The sequence below is a fragment of the Corvus cornix genome, chromosome 2 (genome assembly GCF_000738735.6).
Source record: "Corvus cornix cornix isolate S_Up_H32 chromosome 2, ASM73873v5, whole genome shotgun sequence".
Taxonomy (NCBI): domain Eukaryota; kingdom Metazoa; phylum Chordata; class Aves; order Passeriformes; family Corvidae; genus Corvus; species Corvus cornix.
The window spans coordinates 91,914,771-91,935,520 of record NC_046333.1 but is presented as its reverse complement, the minus strand read 5'-3'; the positions used below and the strand labels follow the sequence as shown (position 1 = coordinate 91,935,520).

The following is a 20,750-nucleotide window of genomic DNA, read 5'->3' as shown; positions in this document are numbered from 1 at the left end:
TCACACTAATTGCATGTTTAAGAAACACAGCGAACACTGATTCTGTGATCAACATCTGGAAATGCAAATCCTAGGAAGAAAACACAAGTTTCTAAGCCAGTAAGTTTGCTTGCTTGCTGGTTCTCTCTCATCCTTGCATTTTTCCACCTCCCTTGAAGGTTCCTTGTGCTTCCAAGCAGTAGCTGTACCTAACCGGTAGGGCACAGAGGCTCCCCAGGGAATTAGGTTCCCATTGGAGCACCCTTATCCAAGAGTATGAGATTAAACATTCCGGCATGGGTGATTACTATATCTCAGTATATCCTGAGTTCCGCCAAAAGGAAATGGAGAAGGCTGGGCCAGGATGCAGTTCTGCAGCAGACAGTCCCATAGCTGAAACAACCAGGGAGGCAGGACTGTGGAGGGCATTGTAGAGCACCTCTACCCTCTGCCTGGGTTCTTATCCTTTCTTCTTGTTTGGATTCTAAACAATGCATCTCCATCCTCAGTATGTTCATCACTCTTCTAGAAGTTTGGTTTTAATTCTAAATTCCTTTAAATTGCAATAAATCCTTTTGGGTTTTAATGATTTCATGTCACACTTTTACAGCTACTTGAATTATGGACCAAAACAAATTCCAGATATGAAAGTATCCTTGAATTTTCAGCCAGAGCAGAGTTCAATAACCAAAGCAACAGTGGATTCCATCCTTTGAAGGATTGCTTTCAGACACAGAAAATGACTCAACATGCTGAAGACTAACCAACTGTCCCACAGAAGTATTACTCAACACCCAGTTCAGCGAGGAAGATGCACAGGGACAGGAATAATTCACTGTGTCACAAATAGCCTCCGATGTATTTAAAAAAAAGGAAGAAGAGCCAAGCAGGATATTCAATTTCTCATTGTTTAAATTTTCTTTTTCTTAACCTAAAATTGAGAACTAAACCCAACTGTTTTCATACTGAACAGAAGAAGGAACATTTCAGTTGGCCCAAAGGCACTCAAAAGAAACCCCAATAAAAGAAGGGCTAATGTCACAAAACTGCTGGAGGACAGAGTAGGTACATTGTTCCTTCTTAATTCAATACCCAGGCAGTGCAGAAACTCACCTGGGGCCAAGGGAACCAGATTCAATTCTTTATGCCTGAAGTGAACTGAATCTACATATTCCACCTCCCACACCAACTACTTCTGCAGGGTATCAAGGGACCACCAAACCTCCTAAGCCTATGGCATTCAATTTTGCATAAATAATTCAAGTGCACTGGCATGCTGAGCCCCAGCTAACAAAGCCTTTCCATAGCACGAATCCTTCCTCTCCATCTCTTTGTCCCAGGCTCAATGAACATTTCAAGTGAGAACAAAAAGAACAGCAATGACAAAGGGAAACCCATTTGAGCCTCTCTTATGCCCACAGGTGGATTTGGGTTCAGCCTCCTGCCTCAAATCAAGCAACAAGTGTATTTGAATGTGAACCTTTCACCTCTCCAGTGAGCAGACAACAAAACACAGCATGTTCTGGCCTATGCTTTTCCAAACTGCTCATAAAGCTACCCAAAAAATCCTGACATCTATCAGTTGGCTGCCAATCTCTTCCAAACCAACACAGTAACAATTACAAGGGACTTTAAACGGGATTTTTGTAGGCATCTGGAAAATACTGAAAAAATCCAAACCCAACTAATCTCAACGGCATTCAAATTTTTCTAAAACTGTTATAAAAGTAAAAGTGAAACATGAACTAAATTACTGTCATCTGTCTCCTGCAAGAACTGCATAGCAGTACCAAGGCCAGAAAGCTCAGCTTGCAGGGAGCATCTGTAGTGGAATAACAGACTGGGTTATTCCCAGTTAACAAATAACCCAAGAATAACTGGGTTATTCCTGTTAACAAAGGGGAAAAGAGAAGCAAACTGAGCTGGGGAAAGAGTGTGAAGCACCAGAAAAGTCACCTGTGGGGTAAGAAGAGGAAATGTTTGAGCAGAAGATTTTTCCTTCAGACAGTGCCCCAAAACAAACAAAGGTGAGAATGGCCCTGTCCTAGCAGCAGCCCAGGAATTTACTGATAGCATCTTATTAAGGGGGAGGGAAATGCCTCCCCTTCACCTCCATACAGGAAAAAAGAGGCAGCTAGCTCCTGATTTTTGAAAAGGTAGCTGTTACATTTAGTTACACTGTGATGCCATTGATGGTTTTCCACAAAAACACATTTTCATATAACTATACAAGATTTACAGTACTTTAAAACTCAGTGCCATCAGTATGAAATGCAACACCTTCTTAATACTACCAAAGCCTAAAAGCAAAACAGTTTTTCTGTGCCTGTATATATGTGTGTCTCACATTTTTCATTCTATATGTATTCTTGCTAGTAATATCAAAGACAGAATTAAGATAATCTTTTTTTAATCCTTGGAAGAAGATTAAGATATGTTGAAAGATAGGAGCAGTTCTACCACTACCAGCTGTGCTACATTCCCTCTTTGAATATACAGCTTTGAACATAAACATGTAAAATATTTTATATAAACAGATATCATAATGCAATTTTTATATATTTTAGGCAACAAACTTTACCAAGCATAAGGTAATAACTAACTAGATACTTTAGACGTGAAGGAAATGAATGCAAGGAAAAGCATTGTAAGAAATTTATTGTGAATGGACATTTTCTGGAGAGAAATACAGGTGAAATAGGGATCTAAATATTGCACTATATTGCTGGTAACAAATGAAAAATTATATAGGTCAAATCTGAAACAACAATATTGGTCAAATGCACACTACAACCTATTCCTCTACCAGTACTGTTCTGAGATGGTCCAATAACACTGCGACATTAAAGCTTATTTTAAGTGCCATAATTTTCCCACAATTCATGTGGTATACAGTAGCCATGTGTATATATTATGTGTATAAAACTGACACACATTAGTTAAAAAGAAAGGCCAAAAGCAAATATAAGCAAAGTTTGGTACTCACCTCCTTCTCCTGACCCAGAGCCATTATCTGAAAAAGAAACAGAGGGGGAGAAAAAAACAAGAAAGCAAATGAAAATATTGCTCCAGGAGCAGCTGTTTGTTCAGGAACATGACACAGATGTTATATTTCATGAGCCAGCTGTAAAAACAAACATCCCACATAAGGTCTGGCATCCTCTAATATGGTCTATCCATACTCACTGTGCCCGAGTCTCTCTTCCCTGTCAAGATGTTACTCAAGGAACAGCATTATTCAATACTGAAACTAAATTGCTTTCCTAGCCTCTTTTCAACTGCTAGAGATTAAAATTTGTTAAACCCAAAAGACATGAAGAGTACAAAGTCCGATTTTGGGAATGTTTATTTTTCCTTACCCTCTAGCCCTGGGAATGGTACTTCAAGGAGTAACACATTGATCACCTGACTGCAGAAGTACCTCCAGAAGACAACTAATCCTCCAAGTAAAGCTGATTTAAGTAATCTAATGACAAAATAGCTTCTTTCAGCTGCGTCAGTCACTTCACATAAAGATGCTCTAATGGCATAGTTATTTCATTGACATTTGACTGACTGGATTAGCATCTGAGGAGTGACAGCTTTCGACTGGATCCCACTTGCATTAGCAGTTCAAGTGTCAGCAGGACTTGAGCTTCTTCACCACCCCCGGCCAACTAACTCTACTTCAGAGCACTGCGGAGCTGTTTAGGGACTTTGCATGCACATCCTGCTGGGCAGCACTCTGCACAGGCTTCAGCTTGCACGGCAGTAAAGACAAGCCCTCAAACACATGTTCTGAGTCACAAAACTTCCTGTCTTTCCTGCTCAAAGGAGGGGGAGAGGAGAGAATGGAATGGCAACTACTCTCTGTGAATTGTTCCCCATTCCCATTAGATTAGCTTCTCTGGAAGCTGAGGAGAGGAGCAGAGCACACACTCTGCTCATCCCACATCTCTCCTTTCATGCCTGCTTTGGTGATGGAGAAGGCAGCTGAATTTATTTGCAAAAAACTGAAAGAAGAAGGAGGCCAGACAGAGAGAGGAGTGGGAATCTTACTTCCTCCACACATGAGGTCGTTGTTCGCATCAGAGGAAAAACCAAACGCTCTGTTTGCTCAGTTCCCTCCCCTGCTTTTCTTTAAGGAGCTGTATTTCTAAGAATAATTCCCTCTAGTGCGTGGATGAAAGTGTGAAATTCCACGTTACTGGGTCACTTCACACATTGAAAATAATCTCCTGTCACATGGAGTATCAGGAATAGAGATTTGTTTTTCTTTCACTTTAATTTTCCTTTCTTTTCTCCTATGCCACTACTTGGTGTCTAACAGGCCGAGCTTCTTACCTTACAGAAATTAGTGCAAAAACAGGCAGGTTTGTTTTTCCATTGATAGTGACCCACTTTACTGACAAAGCAGACAATCCCATATAAAATGTCGTTGTTGAGTCACTGAGAAATATGCCTTATGATGCAGTATTGCTTCATTAAGAAACTTGAAGGAGTATAATTTACTTATATGAGTTAATATATAGGCTTATTTGTGGTGGTGAAATTGTGTCATCAGCTGTTTTGGGGGAGAGGAAGCTGACATACAAACAGGAGAAAGTCCAACATGTAACTCATAAGAAAGACAAAGGGTAAAATGTCTCAAAGAAGCTTGACTTGTTCCATATTTTTGTTTCCAACTCCCACTCCCTTGACTGTTTTCCCCTGTGCATTCAGCCCTAAGGTGAGAAATGCTGCTCAGCCCCAGCTGAGGGGCTCTGGCTGTGTCCTGTGTGTGTGGGGCAGGGCTGGTACAGCCACACACATGGAGAGTGCCCTGTAAATCATAGAGCTGATGCTCAGACCACCCCTCTCTATAGATCATTGGCTTGATATACATGAAGTCCACTTGGCAGGACATCATAGCAGCAAGATAGATTCATTTCCACTTCTCTGGACTTTCAGTTCCCAAAAGGCGATTAAAAAGAAAAAGAAGTGTATCCTCTAGAACACTGTATCATTTTCAACTTTTCCCTGGGAGCTGTGCTAGGATGCTAGTCTCCAGGGTAACCATGCTAAACTAAGCCAGTGTTCCTGCTTGTTTTTTTCCCTGAGCCTTGGCTAGATTTTCCCAGGCAGCTGCTGGTTAAAAGAGTAGCATTTTTTTCCAGCTTACTTGGACAAGCAGCCCTGCTCTTTTCAGGCCCTTAATGAATTCAGGGTTTTCAAAAGTTGCCTTCATGCACCAAGATCTGTCAAGAAAGATGCCCAAACAGGTGGAGATGCTGGGCACAAACAGCATTCCCCCAGCCACTGGTCAGTAATTAGAGAAGGAGTGATTGACCTCTACCTTTACTTAAGCCACCCTTTTTCAAGTAGACTTATAAAGATTGAGAACAGCCCGGACGAAGACTTGGGAATGCTGGTGGATGAGAAGCTGGACATGAACTGTCACTGTGCACTGGCAGCCCAGAAAGCCAAAGGTGTCCTGGGCTGCAACCAAAGCAGTGTGGCCAGCAGGGTTAGGGAGGGGATTCTCCTTAAAGCAGTGTGGACAGCAGGGTGAGGAGGGGATTCTCCTTCTCTGCTCCACTTTCCTGAGACTCTACCTGGAATGCTGCATCCAGCTCACAGGTCCCCAACACAGAAAGGATGCGAACCTATTGGACTGAGTCCAGAGAAGGACCACCAAGATCATTAGAGGCGTGGAGCACCTCTCCTGTGAAGAAAGGCTGAGAGAATTGGGTTTGTTCAGCCTGGAAAAGATGGGGCTTTGGGGTGACCTAATTTCAGCATTCCAGTTCCTGAAGGGAGCCTACAAGAAAGATGGAGAGGGACTTTGTGCAAGGGATGTAGTGACAGGACAAAGGGGAATGGATTCCAGCTGACAGTAGGTTTAGATTAGATATTAGAAAGAAATTCTACTGTGAGGCACTGGCACTCCAGAGAAATTGTGGATGCCCCATCCCTGAAGGTGTTCAAGGCCCAGCTGAATGGAGCTCTGAACAACTTGGTCTAATGGAATATATCTATACCCAGGGCCATGAGGTGGGAACTGGATTATCTTTAAAGTCCCTTCCAAACAAAACCGTTCCATGATTCTATAAAAATATGCTAATACACAAATATACAGGCTTCTGCTGCGAGCTGCTTTTATCCATGAAGGAGTTTCTGGATAAAATACACAAAGAAGGACTTGGATCTGACACAGCATCTGGATGCTGTAAGCACTCAGCTACAGTCAGAATTTCCTTTTTTGTTCTTTCTGAACAGGAGCCATTTCTGTACTGTGGGTCTGCTTTGGTGCAGAGGCAGAAAAACTCCCCAAACCCAAAAACTCTTGCAGCCTCTCTCATTCAGGAGGGATGGCTTTTAACTCAAACTGGCATGAAAATTGAACCCATCTCTTCCCCATTTAGGGCAGCAGCTCCAAACTGCTAAGTACAAACAGAAGGGCAAACAGTCCACTAACAAATTTTAAGCAAGCAGACCCTTCTATAAGCCACTCCTAAGAGAATAATTCCTGTGTCTGTTTCTACTTCTGCAAATAGCTTTATTCTCCTTTTTTTTTTTTTTTTAAACTTAGAAATCCCAACAGAAAACAATGGACTATGGCTTCAAAATATATACAGTACATTGAGAAACTGCAAGTTTAATCAAGTACTACATCACTGTGTGGTTACATTTTCATGTGCATATAATATAAATCTGGCAGCAGTCAAAATCAGTATTAAAACCTGTATATGCAGACTCAAAATTTCAACCATACATTCTCTTTCATTTCTCTGAACAACCATTTTTAATGTCAAAACTTGCATTTTGTTTATTCCTAAAGCACCTATAATTGACTCTTTTTTAAACACTGCTTATTTTAGAATCTTGAAACTCTGACAGCCTTCCAACAAACAAAATAAATAAATAGGTTGCAAATCACCTATGTCTGTAAAATTTAACCAAAATATTACCTGGCAAGAAACAGAATAATGATTTAGTGACTAAATCACTCAGTATAGTCTGTTCCAGTGCCGTAGCTACAGGAGGTATCAATCCCTAGCAAATGGGAAATATTTCATTCCTGTATGAGATTCAGAAGTCTGATATACTTTAAATATTGAACAGTTGTTACAACACTAAGGAGGAATTTCATCCTATTGTCTTGGGTGCATCCCGCCAGGATGAAGCTTTGCTTTGAAAAACAAAACTCTGATAGGAGACCAGTGAATCTATACTTGTCTCCCAATGATGCCCTAGAACAAAGCACTGTAATAGCAAATTCAAAGGCACCCAGTGAAAATTTATGGGGGTCTACAAAATATTTTTTCATTTCAGTATCTGATTCTCCATTATACATGTAACAGATCAAGAGCACAAATATGCTGCCATCTTGGCAGGGCATGGAGAGGTTCTGGATGATGGCTTTTATCATCCAATATTTTCACGCCACCTGAAGCACATCAGACACTCAGGGAGCAGCAGGTACTGTTCTAGTGGAGCTCTGCTGAGGCACTTAAAGTTGCACCAGTGTAGGTGCAGTATGCAGCCTGAATCACAACCTCAGTTTCACAAATGTGTTTTCAGTACTTTCTGGAGCACTGTGTTTCAGCATGTTTCTTAATCTGCTACACTAAGTGCTAAAAATTATGCTGCATTTCCTGGGTTTTATGGAGGACTTTAAGAAAAGGAGAGGAAGGTTGAAAAAAAATTCCCATACTAGCTGAATAACGTAGTAATTAGCTGACAGCAAACTGAGGTTGAGAAGAATCGATTTTTCATTTTGAAATTTCTTTTTCTTGGTAGAGTAGAATGCACATAGAAACATACACTTTTTGTTGTTCCAAAAACATTATCCTAGAATTTTGTTTGAGTGAGAGAAAGAAACCTTCATGCTGTGTGTCCATTTAGTAAAATGATTAGGGCATGAAATTAAAAAATATTTATACTTTAACATTTACTTATACATCCTCAGTTCAAACCTTCATATTTATTGGTGTTGTTATAGTAATATGTGAGTCCTCCCAGACTGGATTTCATTTTTTCCTCTTTCTGCTGAATCTGCACATAATTTACAGGTGGGAGATTGGGAAAGGCAGCAGATTTAGTCATCTGCCTGAGGGATGCTGGAATTATGCTTCTGAGCTGGGCACAAAACATGGGCTTCCTTCTGTATTAGGACCAACAACACAGATTGTTTTGGACCTCAGTAAACATGAGCAGACCTCAGTATAGGTGTGTGCTGCAGTCAAAGGCCTTAGAGCAGCTGGTGTGAAACATGCTGCATTTAAATGAGGTAACTGGGACTGGCAGCAGCAAGGGCTTGGACTAGGTATCCTGCACATGCATTTACTCTAATTTCTGGATAAGATGCTGTAGCTACCAGTGAGCTCCAGGACTGATAACTCTAAATTGTCACTGCAATTACCAACATAAAGTTAGTAAGGAGTGTGCATCTGACCCATGGTCACGCTTTTGGCTACCATATAGATGTAACTTTGTTTAGATTAATCTGAGTAGCTATTCTCTATCCAAAGATGAGGGATGTCCCACAACTTCATATTTTCTGTGTCTTATTTATGTACCAAAGATTGCAGTTGTTGGCACTACTGAGTTATTTATTCATTCAGAGAAAGCCAGCCATGCGTCTGGTCTCACCAGCTTTGAATCTACCCAGAGGTTCAGAACACCTCTGGTGGCTAAAGTTTCCGTGTCAAAGAGCACGTTGCAATATTCAAGACAGAGAAAACCTGCCCCATGTATTTGAAAGATGAAGAAAATCTATGCTTTAAGTGTGTGGAAAGACAAAAAAGGCTAGTGCATTAGAAAGGTCAGGTAGAATGATTTTGTCAGTTTTGCATATCTTCAGTGTAATGACCTGAAAATGATGCCTTGGATACAGGTAGAGCAGCAGTCAGGATGATCAGTGTCACTTGCTGGATGTCACACTAATTCTTTATATCCAAAAAATAAAAGTCCTAAAGAAATGGCTAATTTGGAGTCTGCTCCAAATTTGTTGAAAGCCTTTTGATGAATATCAAGGCTCCTCTATAAACACCACAGAAGCATTCATAATCTATTTTCCCAGATAAAGTACTTCAACTTGTAATGTTTATTTATTAATCTGTTAGCATATCAGAAGATATAGCAGACTTCTTATCTAGCAAAAGGTTCTATTCCTAAAGAGGACTTGGGCTTTCCACATTATTTCATTCTATGAAAAGCACCAAAATTTTAATTGCTGGAATTAAGGGCAAAACTAAAGAGCTAACCATAAAACATCATTCATTAGTGACACAAAATGATGTTTTACATACCAGAATAACAAGGTCCTCTTGATACCATTGTTATCTCTTTCTGGTGCTTGCAAGCAGCTCTCCTGAGGAAGCATTCATTTTGGTAAGTGTCTCCATTTGATCCACAAACTGGAATATAGTTTGTGTGACACTGGAAAAGAAATTATAAAATAACCCAGTCATACAGAAATCAGGTGATTAATCTCAACTGCATATTAATAACATGAATATAATAACATAATAACATGAAGATAGTTGTGTTACCAACAGCAACTTATAACTCTTTTTGCTAAAGAAAGATTTGAAATATATTAGTTTTTCAGTATTACTATATGTATTCCTCTTGGATCACTGAAATAATAGTCTAACTCCACATGGACTGAACATAGGAATTCAGTAGGAAAGATTAAAAGCACAAAATAACTATGGTGGGACTTTTTACTGGCTAGAGGGAATATGCCAGGCATCCAGAAGTATTTGAAGGATGAACACTGAGGAAGGAGAAAACTTCTTCAAGATAATACAAGAAAGTATGACTAGGCCCAGGGGGATGAAACCAAGCAAAGGAGAATTTAAGGAGAACAGTGCTTAAAGGGAGATTTGTTGACCTTTTTGTTCAGAACGTTCTTTCAAAGGAGGTGGAAAACAATCACCATTCTCATTAAATTCAAGAGCATCATGAGCCTTTTCTTGGTCAACAACTATAATAATGCTTTTTTATTACTACACTGAAAAATTTAAATCTTAAAGTTAGTAGAATTTGGTACAAACAAAAAGAAGGAAAGGTAGAAAGGAAGAATTATCATTCAGAATAGCTTTTGCAGAAGCTGCCTGTATTTTGCTGTTTTCTTAAATTCTAAGGGAGATGGATTATAAAAATGCATAATGTGCATTGAAATCCTGGGACCACCAACCTGCCTAACATCTGAGAGTGCTGCACGACTTCCTGCTGAACTGGAGACCCAAACCCAGCTTCACAGCATGGAAAAGGAGATATTTCCCTGTTTGGGGGTGCAGTGGTAACTGTAATGTCAGACACCTTTTCCATCTTCAACACCCCAATGTAAAAAGAACCCAACCAAAAACAAAAACCAAGAAGCAATGATGAAATACAGTGGCCAAGAAATTTTTTAACCACATAAAGTTTATGATTAAACTGGTGTAGTTCAACCCATCAGACTGCAAGCAGAAACAATATTAGCTAAGCTAAAATGACTTAAAAGTACAAGAGTTTCTTATCCAAATTCCAAATGAGAGTCTCTCGCACAACAGTTTCTTCGTGCTTTGACATACATAAAGGTCAAAATATTCAATTGTTAAAACATAATTTTTAAGGGTATTACCCTCCAATCCTTTGTCATCCTGCCATAGATGACCAACTGAGAATGAACTAAACAGGTACTGACAGAAATAAATCATGTTGACAGCTCTGAAAATTATTTCTAACAGTTTTGTAATACTTTCCCATAGTAAGTAGCTCTCAGACACTCAACCACAGCCATCAGTCCTATCACATGCCATACTGAACAGCCATTTCTAGAGAATAATTAGGCAACTCCTGAGCGGGACAATACTTTTCAATAGATAATTCTCTGTTCAATAGATAATGTTCCATTCTCCTTAAGTCTCTGTGTGATGTTTTAAATTTGCAGGTTTTCATCCCGAGGATTGAAAATGAAAAGTGAAGGGATTCCTTTTTTAGTTTGGTAAGCCTTTAGTGATTTGGTACAGTACAGCCAAAAGTTCTCCTGCGAGTGTCCTTTAGGAGTAAAGTTGTTTTCTTGTGAGGAAGTCCTCTAATACCTCAAATGACCAAAATGGAGAGCATCTCTTCATGGGCAAGATCTGCTCAGCGCAGGGTGCCATGGGAAAATCCTTCCGAGCTTCATCCAGTGCTGTGTGATTTCAGAGTTCCCAACATCTGAATGGGTTGTAAGATTTGCTCATTGTCACTTTGCTCCTTTTCCTATTCTGTCTTACTGAAGCAGTTATTTTATTAAACTGATTGTTGTCAAGCCTTTCTGACTGAGATTGAAAGAGAGCCCCATGATGTCTCTCTCTCTTCTCACCCCACCTCACCCCATCTTACCTCCCCCACTGGTTCCTAATGCACTCACTAGATGTTGATCAGATTTTCATTCAGGTTTTGTAAAACTTATCCAAAATACAGCAAAAGACCTTTCAGCCTGCAGAGCTCTTGCTGCCATGACACTATAGCTGTTTCAAACAAGTTGAAATTTGTCATCCATTTCCCTCAATCTGAAGGAAGTTTGTGCCAGTCTTGGCCTCAGTTCAGGGGTGGCTGTGAATAGTTGTGCCGCTCTGCTCCCCAAAACACCCCTCTGTCAGGCAGACCTCATTGCAGTTACAATTTCCTCGTGAAGGGGAGAGGAGGGGCAAGCACTGATCTCTTCTCTGTGGTGACCAGTGACAGGACCCAAGGGAATGGCCTGAAGTTGTGTCAGGGGAAGTTTAGGTTGGATATCAGGAAAAGGTTCTTCACCCAGAGAGTGTTCAGGCAGGGAAGTGGTCACACCACCAGCCTGACAGAGTTCAAGGAGCATTTGGACAATGCTCTCGGGTACATGGTGTGACTCTTGGGGATGGTGCTATGCAGGGTCAGGAATTGGATCAGATGATCATTGTGGGTCCCGTTCGACTCAGCATATTCTGGGATTCTGTGATTTCCCTCCAGCAGGAACATCTTATCTGACCACAACCTGGATCCCAGACCAATTTAATTTTGCAACTCTCTTGTTAGGGCACATTTTTCTAAAAATTGCAGTTTTAGCAACATACGAAATACCTTGCTGGATAGGACCAGAGGCACAGTTATCCAGCTCTGTTGTAGCCGTGATGAATAGGAAACACACTTCAGGAAGAACAGGCTGATATTCCCACATCTTCCTTTCAGTGCCACTTCAGCTGAACCACTGTACACAAATGTGTCTGTTTTCCTTTCAAAGCCTTGCAATGTCAGAAAAAAATTAGCTAGCTCTCAAATAGTCTTGCATGTGAAGGACCTAACAGTTTGGGCTGGGTGTTTGTTGCCTGGAATATTTTGGTGCTGCTAGTTGCAGCAAATTGAGTAAGCTCAATTAAGTTCAAGAGTAACAGGAAGAATTTAAAGTTTCTATGTCTGAAAAACACAATACCTTCTCCTCATCCTTAGACTTCTTTCCTAAGAGTATAAATTTTTCAAGAAGTACAAGAAAACATGCAAGTAGCCTAAAAACTATACTTCTTTTTTTTTAATCAGCTCTTCAAAACAAAGTAACAATTTATCACAGGGACTAGTTCTGTCTTTTTATGTCTCCACGCCCTGGATATTAGGAAGTCACAAAATATACTACCCACAGACAATAAATGAAACCTTTGGCTATCCTAGGATTGTATTTATTTTCCTTTTTTTATTTTTAATCATTACTGAGCTTTGATTTTACTATTTTTCATAAATAAATATTACAGACAGACTGAAGACAGATGAAGAAACCTCTTCTCATAAGAATTTTTTCTGCCTTTAAAAGGCAGTTGGAGCAATGCCCCCAGCATAGGTAAACTGCACCCTATCGAAAGCCAGCTCTGAAACACTGGAATCCAAAACCAGTGTAAGATCATATACACACTGTTGCTATTTTGGTTCCCCTTGATTTATTATTTATTGGAAACAGAATACAAATTGTTTTTAAAACACTGAAAGACAGCCCACTCCAGGTTTTGCTGATAACAGTACCAGCTCTTCCAGTTTTACCATGAATCCTGTACATAATATTTGATACATTTGTTCTGCTATAAACTGTGGAAAGAAAGAACTGCTGTACTGCTTTTTCTCTAAAAAAATTGGTGGCAGGAGTGGGGGTGGGGAAGATTACCATGATGAAGACTGTAAACTAAAGTCTCAAAAACTGACAATGCTAATTGAACTCGCTGTTTACTTCTTTTTAAAAGTTCAGAAGACATTTTTATCAATTTTTTTTTCCTGAGCAGGACTAATTCACTGTTTTAATTCATAACCTTTATGATCACTGGGGACCCTGCTATTATCTGATCCAATCAGTGCCATTGAAAAAGGAGCTTATGGTTAGACTCCATCAGCCTGCTGCTGAGTGGAATTTTTGAAGCGGTGACTCTACAAATACTTCAATACACCTGAAAGATTTGTCAGAAACAGCAAACAAAAAGGTGGGCAGCCCTTACCTGGAACTGACACGCACATTTCAAGCCATCGCCCTCTTCCTTGCACACTCCTCCATATTTACATGATGATTCATCACACACTCTTACATCTGATTCCCTTACATTTAACTCTGCAAAAAAAAATAGAAAAAGAAGACAATAAAAAAATTTTAAGGTGAGTCATTTTGAGGACTGCATTGTCCTTAAACCCTCTGAGCATCCCTGCTGCCTTTCTCCCATATAGAAATCAAAGGAAAAATGCCAGAGCTCTTCCCCAGGCTGCCCTGCATGGGCTCAGTCCTGCCCCTGGGCTCCTCTCCAGAGGCAGGTCCTGCTCCCCAGAGGCAGCTTTGCCTGGTTGGCAGAGTGGTTATGGTTGAGTGCTGATTCACCAAATAAACAGATACAGAGAAAGGATGTGTTTATACTGCCCAAAGGCTCTCCCATGTTTCCCCTGATGGGGATGCCCCACTATAAAACCTTTCTCTTACAGAAGTTGTTTCTAGCAGGATTCAGGAGCTTAACATAGGTTACAGCCCATGTTTCTCACCTGCTACCTCTTTTTGCTTTACTCTTGACAAAGGTCCTGAGGAAGTAGAAAAGCTAAACCATCAGAATTTCTCTGCCTGGTTTTCCAGAGTCTGCCATGGCCACATTGTTATCCTTCAGACTAAAAATAAATCCAACTGTGTTTGAACTATTTTAATTTGCTTGCACTGTAGGAGCCAGAGTAATGAACCAGAGATCTGTGTCTTAGCTCCTGCATAAGAATATGGAGCACAAATGGCAGCTCCTGTCACTGTAAGCTTGCAGCACAGGCACAGCTGGCAAGAGGGAAACCAAGGGGCTTTACACACCAACTGCATAGGCACTAGCTCCAGCACAAAGGTCACCTAACTGGCTTCAAGCTCTTTCTGGACATCACAGTCCAAGGCTAGATTTAAAAGAGAATAAATACATTCTTTTGAAATAAGTATTTGACTTGAACTATATCTAGGAGAGAGAGCAAAAGAAAGCACAGGTGGGATAATGGATGTGGTCAGTGTCTGCCTAAATGTGACCTCATCAGGCTGTGTGGGAACAGTGCTGGTACCATTGATTCCAATGAAAAGGTGAAAATTACACCAAGGGCTCTGGAAAAATCCCCTGGCACTGTTAAATTTGCAGTGAAATCAGAGGATATCATTCAAAGGTGTCGGTGCTATGGTTCAAGTCATAAGCCTTCAGGACTCTATAGCAAGCATGATCCACTAAAGATATTCACTGACAGCAGCGTGATTTAAAATAATGACTGTGACTTTTAATAAGCAAGCCCTATCCAGAAAACTGGCTTAAAGAAAGAACTGAACATCAGCCATTCAGAAATGAGGAAAGGTAGGTCAAAAGCAGAAGAAAATAATCGTTGCTGCCACTTAGAGTCTTAAATAGGCAATCAGCCTCCTCCTCACAGCAGCTGCAGCACTTTGGTATGACAGTGATAGACACCCTGGAAAACTGCTCCTATGCATTTATGTAACATTATACACCCACATATACGGTTTATATAAATAAATAAATAAACAAACAGTAATTACTGTAATAATTTTTACCATATGCCCCATGCTTCTATATTTAACATAGCATAATTATGTACTTCTTCATGGCACTGAAGTTAGACGATTACAGCTCAATGGAAAGTCCAGTTATAATCCACGTATTTTTTTGTCAGCCATGAGAAAAAATTGAGAAACATATTGATTCTTTTCCTCCATAGGTCCATCACTCCCAAAGGCATAAATGAGGAGGGCAATGTGTATAACAATGGGCAGATAGATATCCTGGTTGCCATCACAACCCCGTGCCTGTGTTCTCTAATGTTATTCTTAATGTCGCCGTTTATCAAGCATGACTGCTGCGTTGTAGGGACCAAGGTAACGCGACAGAACATCGCAGCTTTTCAATTTAATGTGTTCATAATTCGCTCCTGAAGGAAATGTGCTTTCTTTGTCCTCATGAAGATCTGTTCCACAAAGATGAGCAAACTATCAAAATTAATTAAGGGGAAATGATTGTCATATCTGAAAGAAGGGTCCACCTTTAGGTGATATCACACTTGAGAATATGCAATTCTAAAAAGGAGTAACCATACAGTCAAATTAGAGCATGCACTGCTTTCAAAATCCTCTGTTCATCAGGTCAGGTAAATAATGACATGTTGGTCCCCCCTTCACAATGCCCAGCTGAACACGCTGGACTCAGTGCTTTGCAACATCCTACCCTGTGCCCCCAACCAGCAGAAGAAACCCCTCAGGAGCTGCAACTCCTGCTTGAATTTCTGGGAGTCTACACAACATCCAACAGCTTAAGCAGAGTAGTGCAGAATTTTCCTCAACATTGGTGCTCCCCCCAGTGTGGAGAGGGCACATGAACACCCAGAAAGGAGCCTCTTCACCACAGTGGTGGGCAAGGTACCTCACTTTTTTTCAGAGAGGAAGGACGTGGTGGGGTCAGAAAGAGAGGCCAGATAGCAGTTCAGCATCAAGGCTGAACTCGAGATGTACTTGTTCCTAGCTTAGCTATTGCTCTGCCTGCAAAAGGCAGAGAGAAAGGGAAAGATTTCAGAACAAAACTATAAGAAAGGATAAGAAGATGGCAGTGCAAAATCAGCCTTTGTGAACCTCCTTCACTTCAAGAAAAAGAGACTTTTGGGGGTTTTTTTAATTCCACAAGAGGAATTAAAAGGACAGAAAGCACACTGTGATTTTAATGGTTACGTCATTTTAGACATGGACTGTTTTTCTTTCCATATAAATGATAAACACTGATTATAAGCTTTACGGCATTAAATGAACAGGAAAGGTCATGCAGAGACCAGGAGACAACATGATTTCCCAAAGTTGTACAAAAGACAAGATACCCTGGTGACTGGCACTTGAACATGACAGATGAACTTTATTCTATGACAGGATGTCACTGAATCCCTTATTCCATTCAGTGGCAAATTCCAGCAGCAGGAGAATCAAGCCTCCAACATGTGCATGATTACATCTGATGGAATCACAAGTACCTAGAAGTGTGGTGGCTATAATTACTTCTGTACCCACAGCATTCAGTTCAAAAATGAATACATGTGGATGGAAGTTAATAGAGTGATATGAAGAGGAATTGTAGATGTCTTGCATGTTGGAAGTGTGCTCGCTTTTCAGTGAATTCCCCACAGACAGAGAATTAAAAAGGAGTTTCTGCAATTATTTCCAGAAGAACGGAATCATAACTGTGAGAACAGATCCATGAGAGGAGCAAGAACATGTAGCAAATGGTTTAGGGTAATTTCTTGCATGTTTCTTTTATGCTTACTGCAACTCATTTCCTTGACTTTCAGCAGGTATAAATAAGAGAAAGCCTCAGTGTGATTCATAACACACAGTAACAATGTGCTAGATAGTAATCCATCAATTCCCAACAGAAAACATAATTAGCGCAATTAAATCAGGCTTCCAAATTTATGATAAAATTAATCTCCAAAGACCTGAAATGAGGTATTAAAAATGATTTGCTAGTATCTGTTCTGCCAATACACTTCCTGGTTGTGTGAGGGCTGACTGGCACAGAGGAGCTTGCAAAGACCCACAGCAAGCTCTTCTGGGTTTGTCTTTTTTTCTCTGTTGAAAAGAATTCACTATGTGATAATTTGTTACATCACTAAAAATGAGGAAAGCCATCTCTATTTTGACTCCTTTCGGAGAATGTGAAGTTCAGCTAAATACAAGTAGTTGTGGATTGGCTTTTTGCCTGTGACCTCAAAATGCATTTCTCTGAGGCTCTTGTTATAAGGTAAATTACATGTGTCAAAATGCTGAACCTGAAGATGAAATCATATTTGTAGCTTTAAGTACATCAAACATGTTTTTTCCATCTGGATACCTCAAGAATAAAGTAAAATCTAAGATGGGCAAATCTGTTCACTTTGCTTTTTCAAAACTCATGTTTCTCCTGGGGTTGGCAATAGTACACAGTAATGATGAATGGATATAAGGGACCAAAAAATACCTTTCCCATGTGAAAATGAGTATGTGAATATTGCAGCTACACCTGAGAAAAAACCCTCTCTGCCTGCCTATTTGTCTGTTTTCTCTTTCTGTGGGTAAGATTCCAAGTAGTAGAGGTGCTGGGACCCCTTGTTGCTTTTTGCTCTTGACCTATGGGTTTGGTAAAAAAGGGGAAGCAACTTTCACCATTTGCATTAGAGGGAAAAGGCAAGGCTTTTATGTCCTCCAAATAATTTGTTCTTTGTGAAGCCAAGCTTTAAATTAGGATGCATGACCACTCGTGGAGGTCATATATAGACGCACACATACACACAGAGACCTGGGAGAATTCGTAAAAAGTCCGTATCTCTACAGCTTAATAGAACCCCCAAAGTTGTAAGAACAGCTGAATGGTGTCAACATTGGATTGGAAAAGGGCTCAGGAGAAATTATGTTGTGTAAGGATATGTTAGAGCCCACAGAGTCTACTGGAGATAGTGACGTTATGACTGGATGAGCTCTCAGGACCACAAAACAGTCAAAGAAGGCAAAATCTGATTAACAGAAAACCTATAACCTGCTCAGTTTTGGGAGTCAACCTTATGACTCTAGACTGGCTTGGACAAGTCATTGGCCTTTTTTTTTTGGTTTTGCCAAATTATTTATAAATGAATGGAGAATTTAATGGCGGAAAAAAGAAACACCCAACAAAATCTTTCCCTTATAAGAGGAATTATAAAGCTGAGGTGCTCATATGACAAGTACAGTAATAACCTGAGTCTTAAATTGAACTCTTGAATAAAGGTTTACCTGCCAGTCACACCCTTTGCCACACAACAAAGATAATACACACAATGGGGACCTCTGCCCCCATGGTTCCCAAGGACAGCCTGCCCACTTCAACCAGGTGAGTTTGAGTGGCGCTGCAAAAAAGATCCTCCAGGGAAGTATTTCGGATGTCCCTGGAATACCTCTGCCCACCTCCTGCTGCCAGCTCAGAACAAAACTGCACAATTCTCCTGTAAATCCTATCAATCCCATGCAGACATACAAGCACCCCATCTGTCAGTGGCTTCAGCCACTTCAGATTTCATCACCTGCAGTGACTCTGACATTGGTTCAGACACTTAGCTCACATACACCTATCTATACATAAACATTTACATTTAGATGTCTTAATCTACAAGCTCAGTCCCATCCCACAGCTTTTCAAAGTATGTCCAGAAAGGCCATTCCTGCAGGAAGTCATGCAAATGCTTACAGAGCTGTTTCACCCAGGCTCTGGGTGAAAACAGAAAGCTTTCTGAACAGAAGGCATAATTTTGGGGACTTCCTAATATCTAGGAAAGATCTATCTATCTATCTATCTATCTATCTATCTATCTATCTATATCTCTTTCCTAGATAAGAAGATATATATTAGGAAAAGATATATATCTATATCTATATCTATATCTATATATATATATATTAGGAAAAATACCTTAAAAATTCCTAAGCCTCCCCTGACACAGCTTCATGCCATTCCCTCAGGCCCTGTCACTGTTCACCAGAGAAAAGAGATCAGTGCCTGCCCCTCTGCCTCACCTTGTGAGGAAGCTGCAGACCACAAGGAGGTCTCCTCTCAGTCTTCTCTTCCCAAGGCTGAACAGACCAAGTGACCTCAGCCATTCCTTGTGTGGCTTCCCATCTAGACCCTTCACCATCCTTGTTGCCCTCCTTGGGGCATTGCTGGCTTTAGCACTGCAACCAAAGGAGCAAGTGGCTTTTCTTGCTTCATCAGCTAGAGAACAAAACATTACTAGAACATTGGAGCCATGAACTTCCCAAGCAAGTATGTATTGTTGACAAAACCTGAGATCCCCATTTATTTGAAACTAATAAATAATCTCTGCATTAGGTTTTCCAGAGCATTTTATTATCCTCATGTTTCAGCAGTTGTGGATTATGTAAATCACAATAATTTGCATTGTAGAGTTTATGTCTGCTGATTTTCTTCTCAGAAATTGTCATAGGTTGTGGGTGAAGAAAAAGAGAGCAGACAAACCCCTCAGACAAAATTAGCAATTACTTGTCCAAATAAATAATACTCACTTGTGTCAGACAAGGCTAAGCAAGACAGAATGGGTCATACTCTCTGGTTCATATGAAAAATTATGTTTTTCAGAAAAGAAAACAGACAAAAAGACAAACTAGTGGGAAATAATTCAGGGGTACCCTTCAGGCACTGCATATCCCCTTTGATGATGTCTGCTGCCACTGATTTGAGGGACAGTTTAGCAAAAAAAAATTTTAAGAAATTAAGAATGTGGAGAGTGGAAAGAGAAGAATAACAAAAAGAACTTTTAAAAACAGGCAATCAGAGAAGAAAAATAGGAAAATGAAATTGTATCAAAAGAAAATCTAAAACAAATGTAAGCTTTAAATAATTAAACCAGTTAAAAGTCATTTAAATGTCCATTCTGTGATAAGGTATAAATTTCTTTCACACTTGAATTGAAAGAAAACAATTCATTGGGACAGTCAAGAGGTTATATGAAAAAAAATTAAAAAAAGAAACAAAATCATTAAAATGAATTTACCCTAAAAAAAATATAGATGACTGTAATCTAACAGAATGCAGATACTCCCACATTTTTTTAAATTGGTCAGTTGACAGATGCCTTGTGTGGCTGATGGCAAATCTGATATTTTGAAAACAATCTTAGGCAGTATTAGAGGATAGCAAAACCTGTTTTGCTGTGTCTCAATGCAATATTTAATGCTCAATTGTGCAGAAAGAAAAAATAAAGCTGTGCTTTGGCTCTTGAAAATGCTATCTGAGTGAATAAGCCTTGAAATATTTCCCTAAAACTACTTTTACAAGACCACATTAGCTTTTGATTGCTTAAGTGCTGTCCAATTTATCTAGGATGATTATACTTTTACATTTCAAATCACCACAGTCTCCTTTTCGAACAGAGGAAAACTGAAAGCATACATGCTGCTAAAGCAATTAGTATTCTTGTACACAATAGGAAACCACAGCAATTTTTAACAACTAGCACTCACACAGCAAGGTAACAAGACTGGCTTTGAACCTGAGAGTCTCCCACACTGCAATATTCACATTGCTAGTGTGCCTCAGACTAACTCTATTCAGTGTGAAAAAAGTAAGGAAAAGTGCCATAGTGACGAATGTTTGTATGACAGCTCCGTCAAAATATTGGGTGCAGCCGGTGGTACATTTCTTTTTCCATCAAGGAAAAAAAAGTACTCGCAGAGAAAGCTAAGGCACTTTTTTCTTATATTAAAAGCTCTGACAGTATTTCAGAAATGCTGTATAATTCCTGTAGGT

General features: G+C 39.9%; 1 protein-coding gene across 1 annotated transcript in view; it reads right to left on the bottom strand.

Moving 5' to 3' along the window:
* TMEFF1 (transmembrane protein with EGF like and two follistatin like domains 1) overlaps positions 1-20,750 on the bottom strand; it is a 126,388-nt gene that overhangs the window by 45,544 nt on the left and 60,094 nt on the right. The window contains exons 2-4 of the mRNA XM_039549055.1: positions 13,428-13,537; positions 9,252-9,381; positions 2,966-2,992 (exon numbers count right to left, since the gene is read on the bottom strand). Of these exons, the coding sequence (XP_039404989.1) occupies positions 2,966-2,992; positions 9,252-9,381; positions 13,428-13,537 (267 nt within the window). The remainder of the gene's footprint in view (positions 1-2,965; positions 2,993-9,251; positions 9,382-13,427; positions 13,538-20,750) is intronic.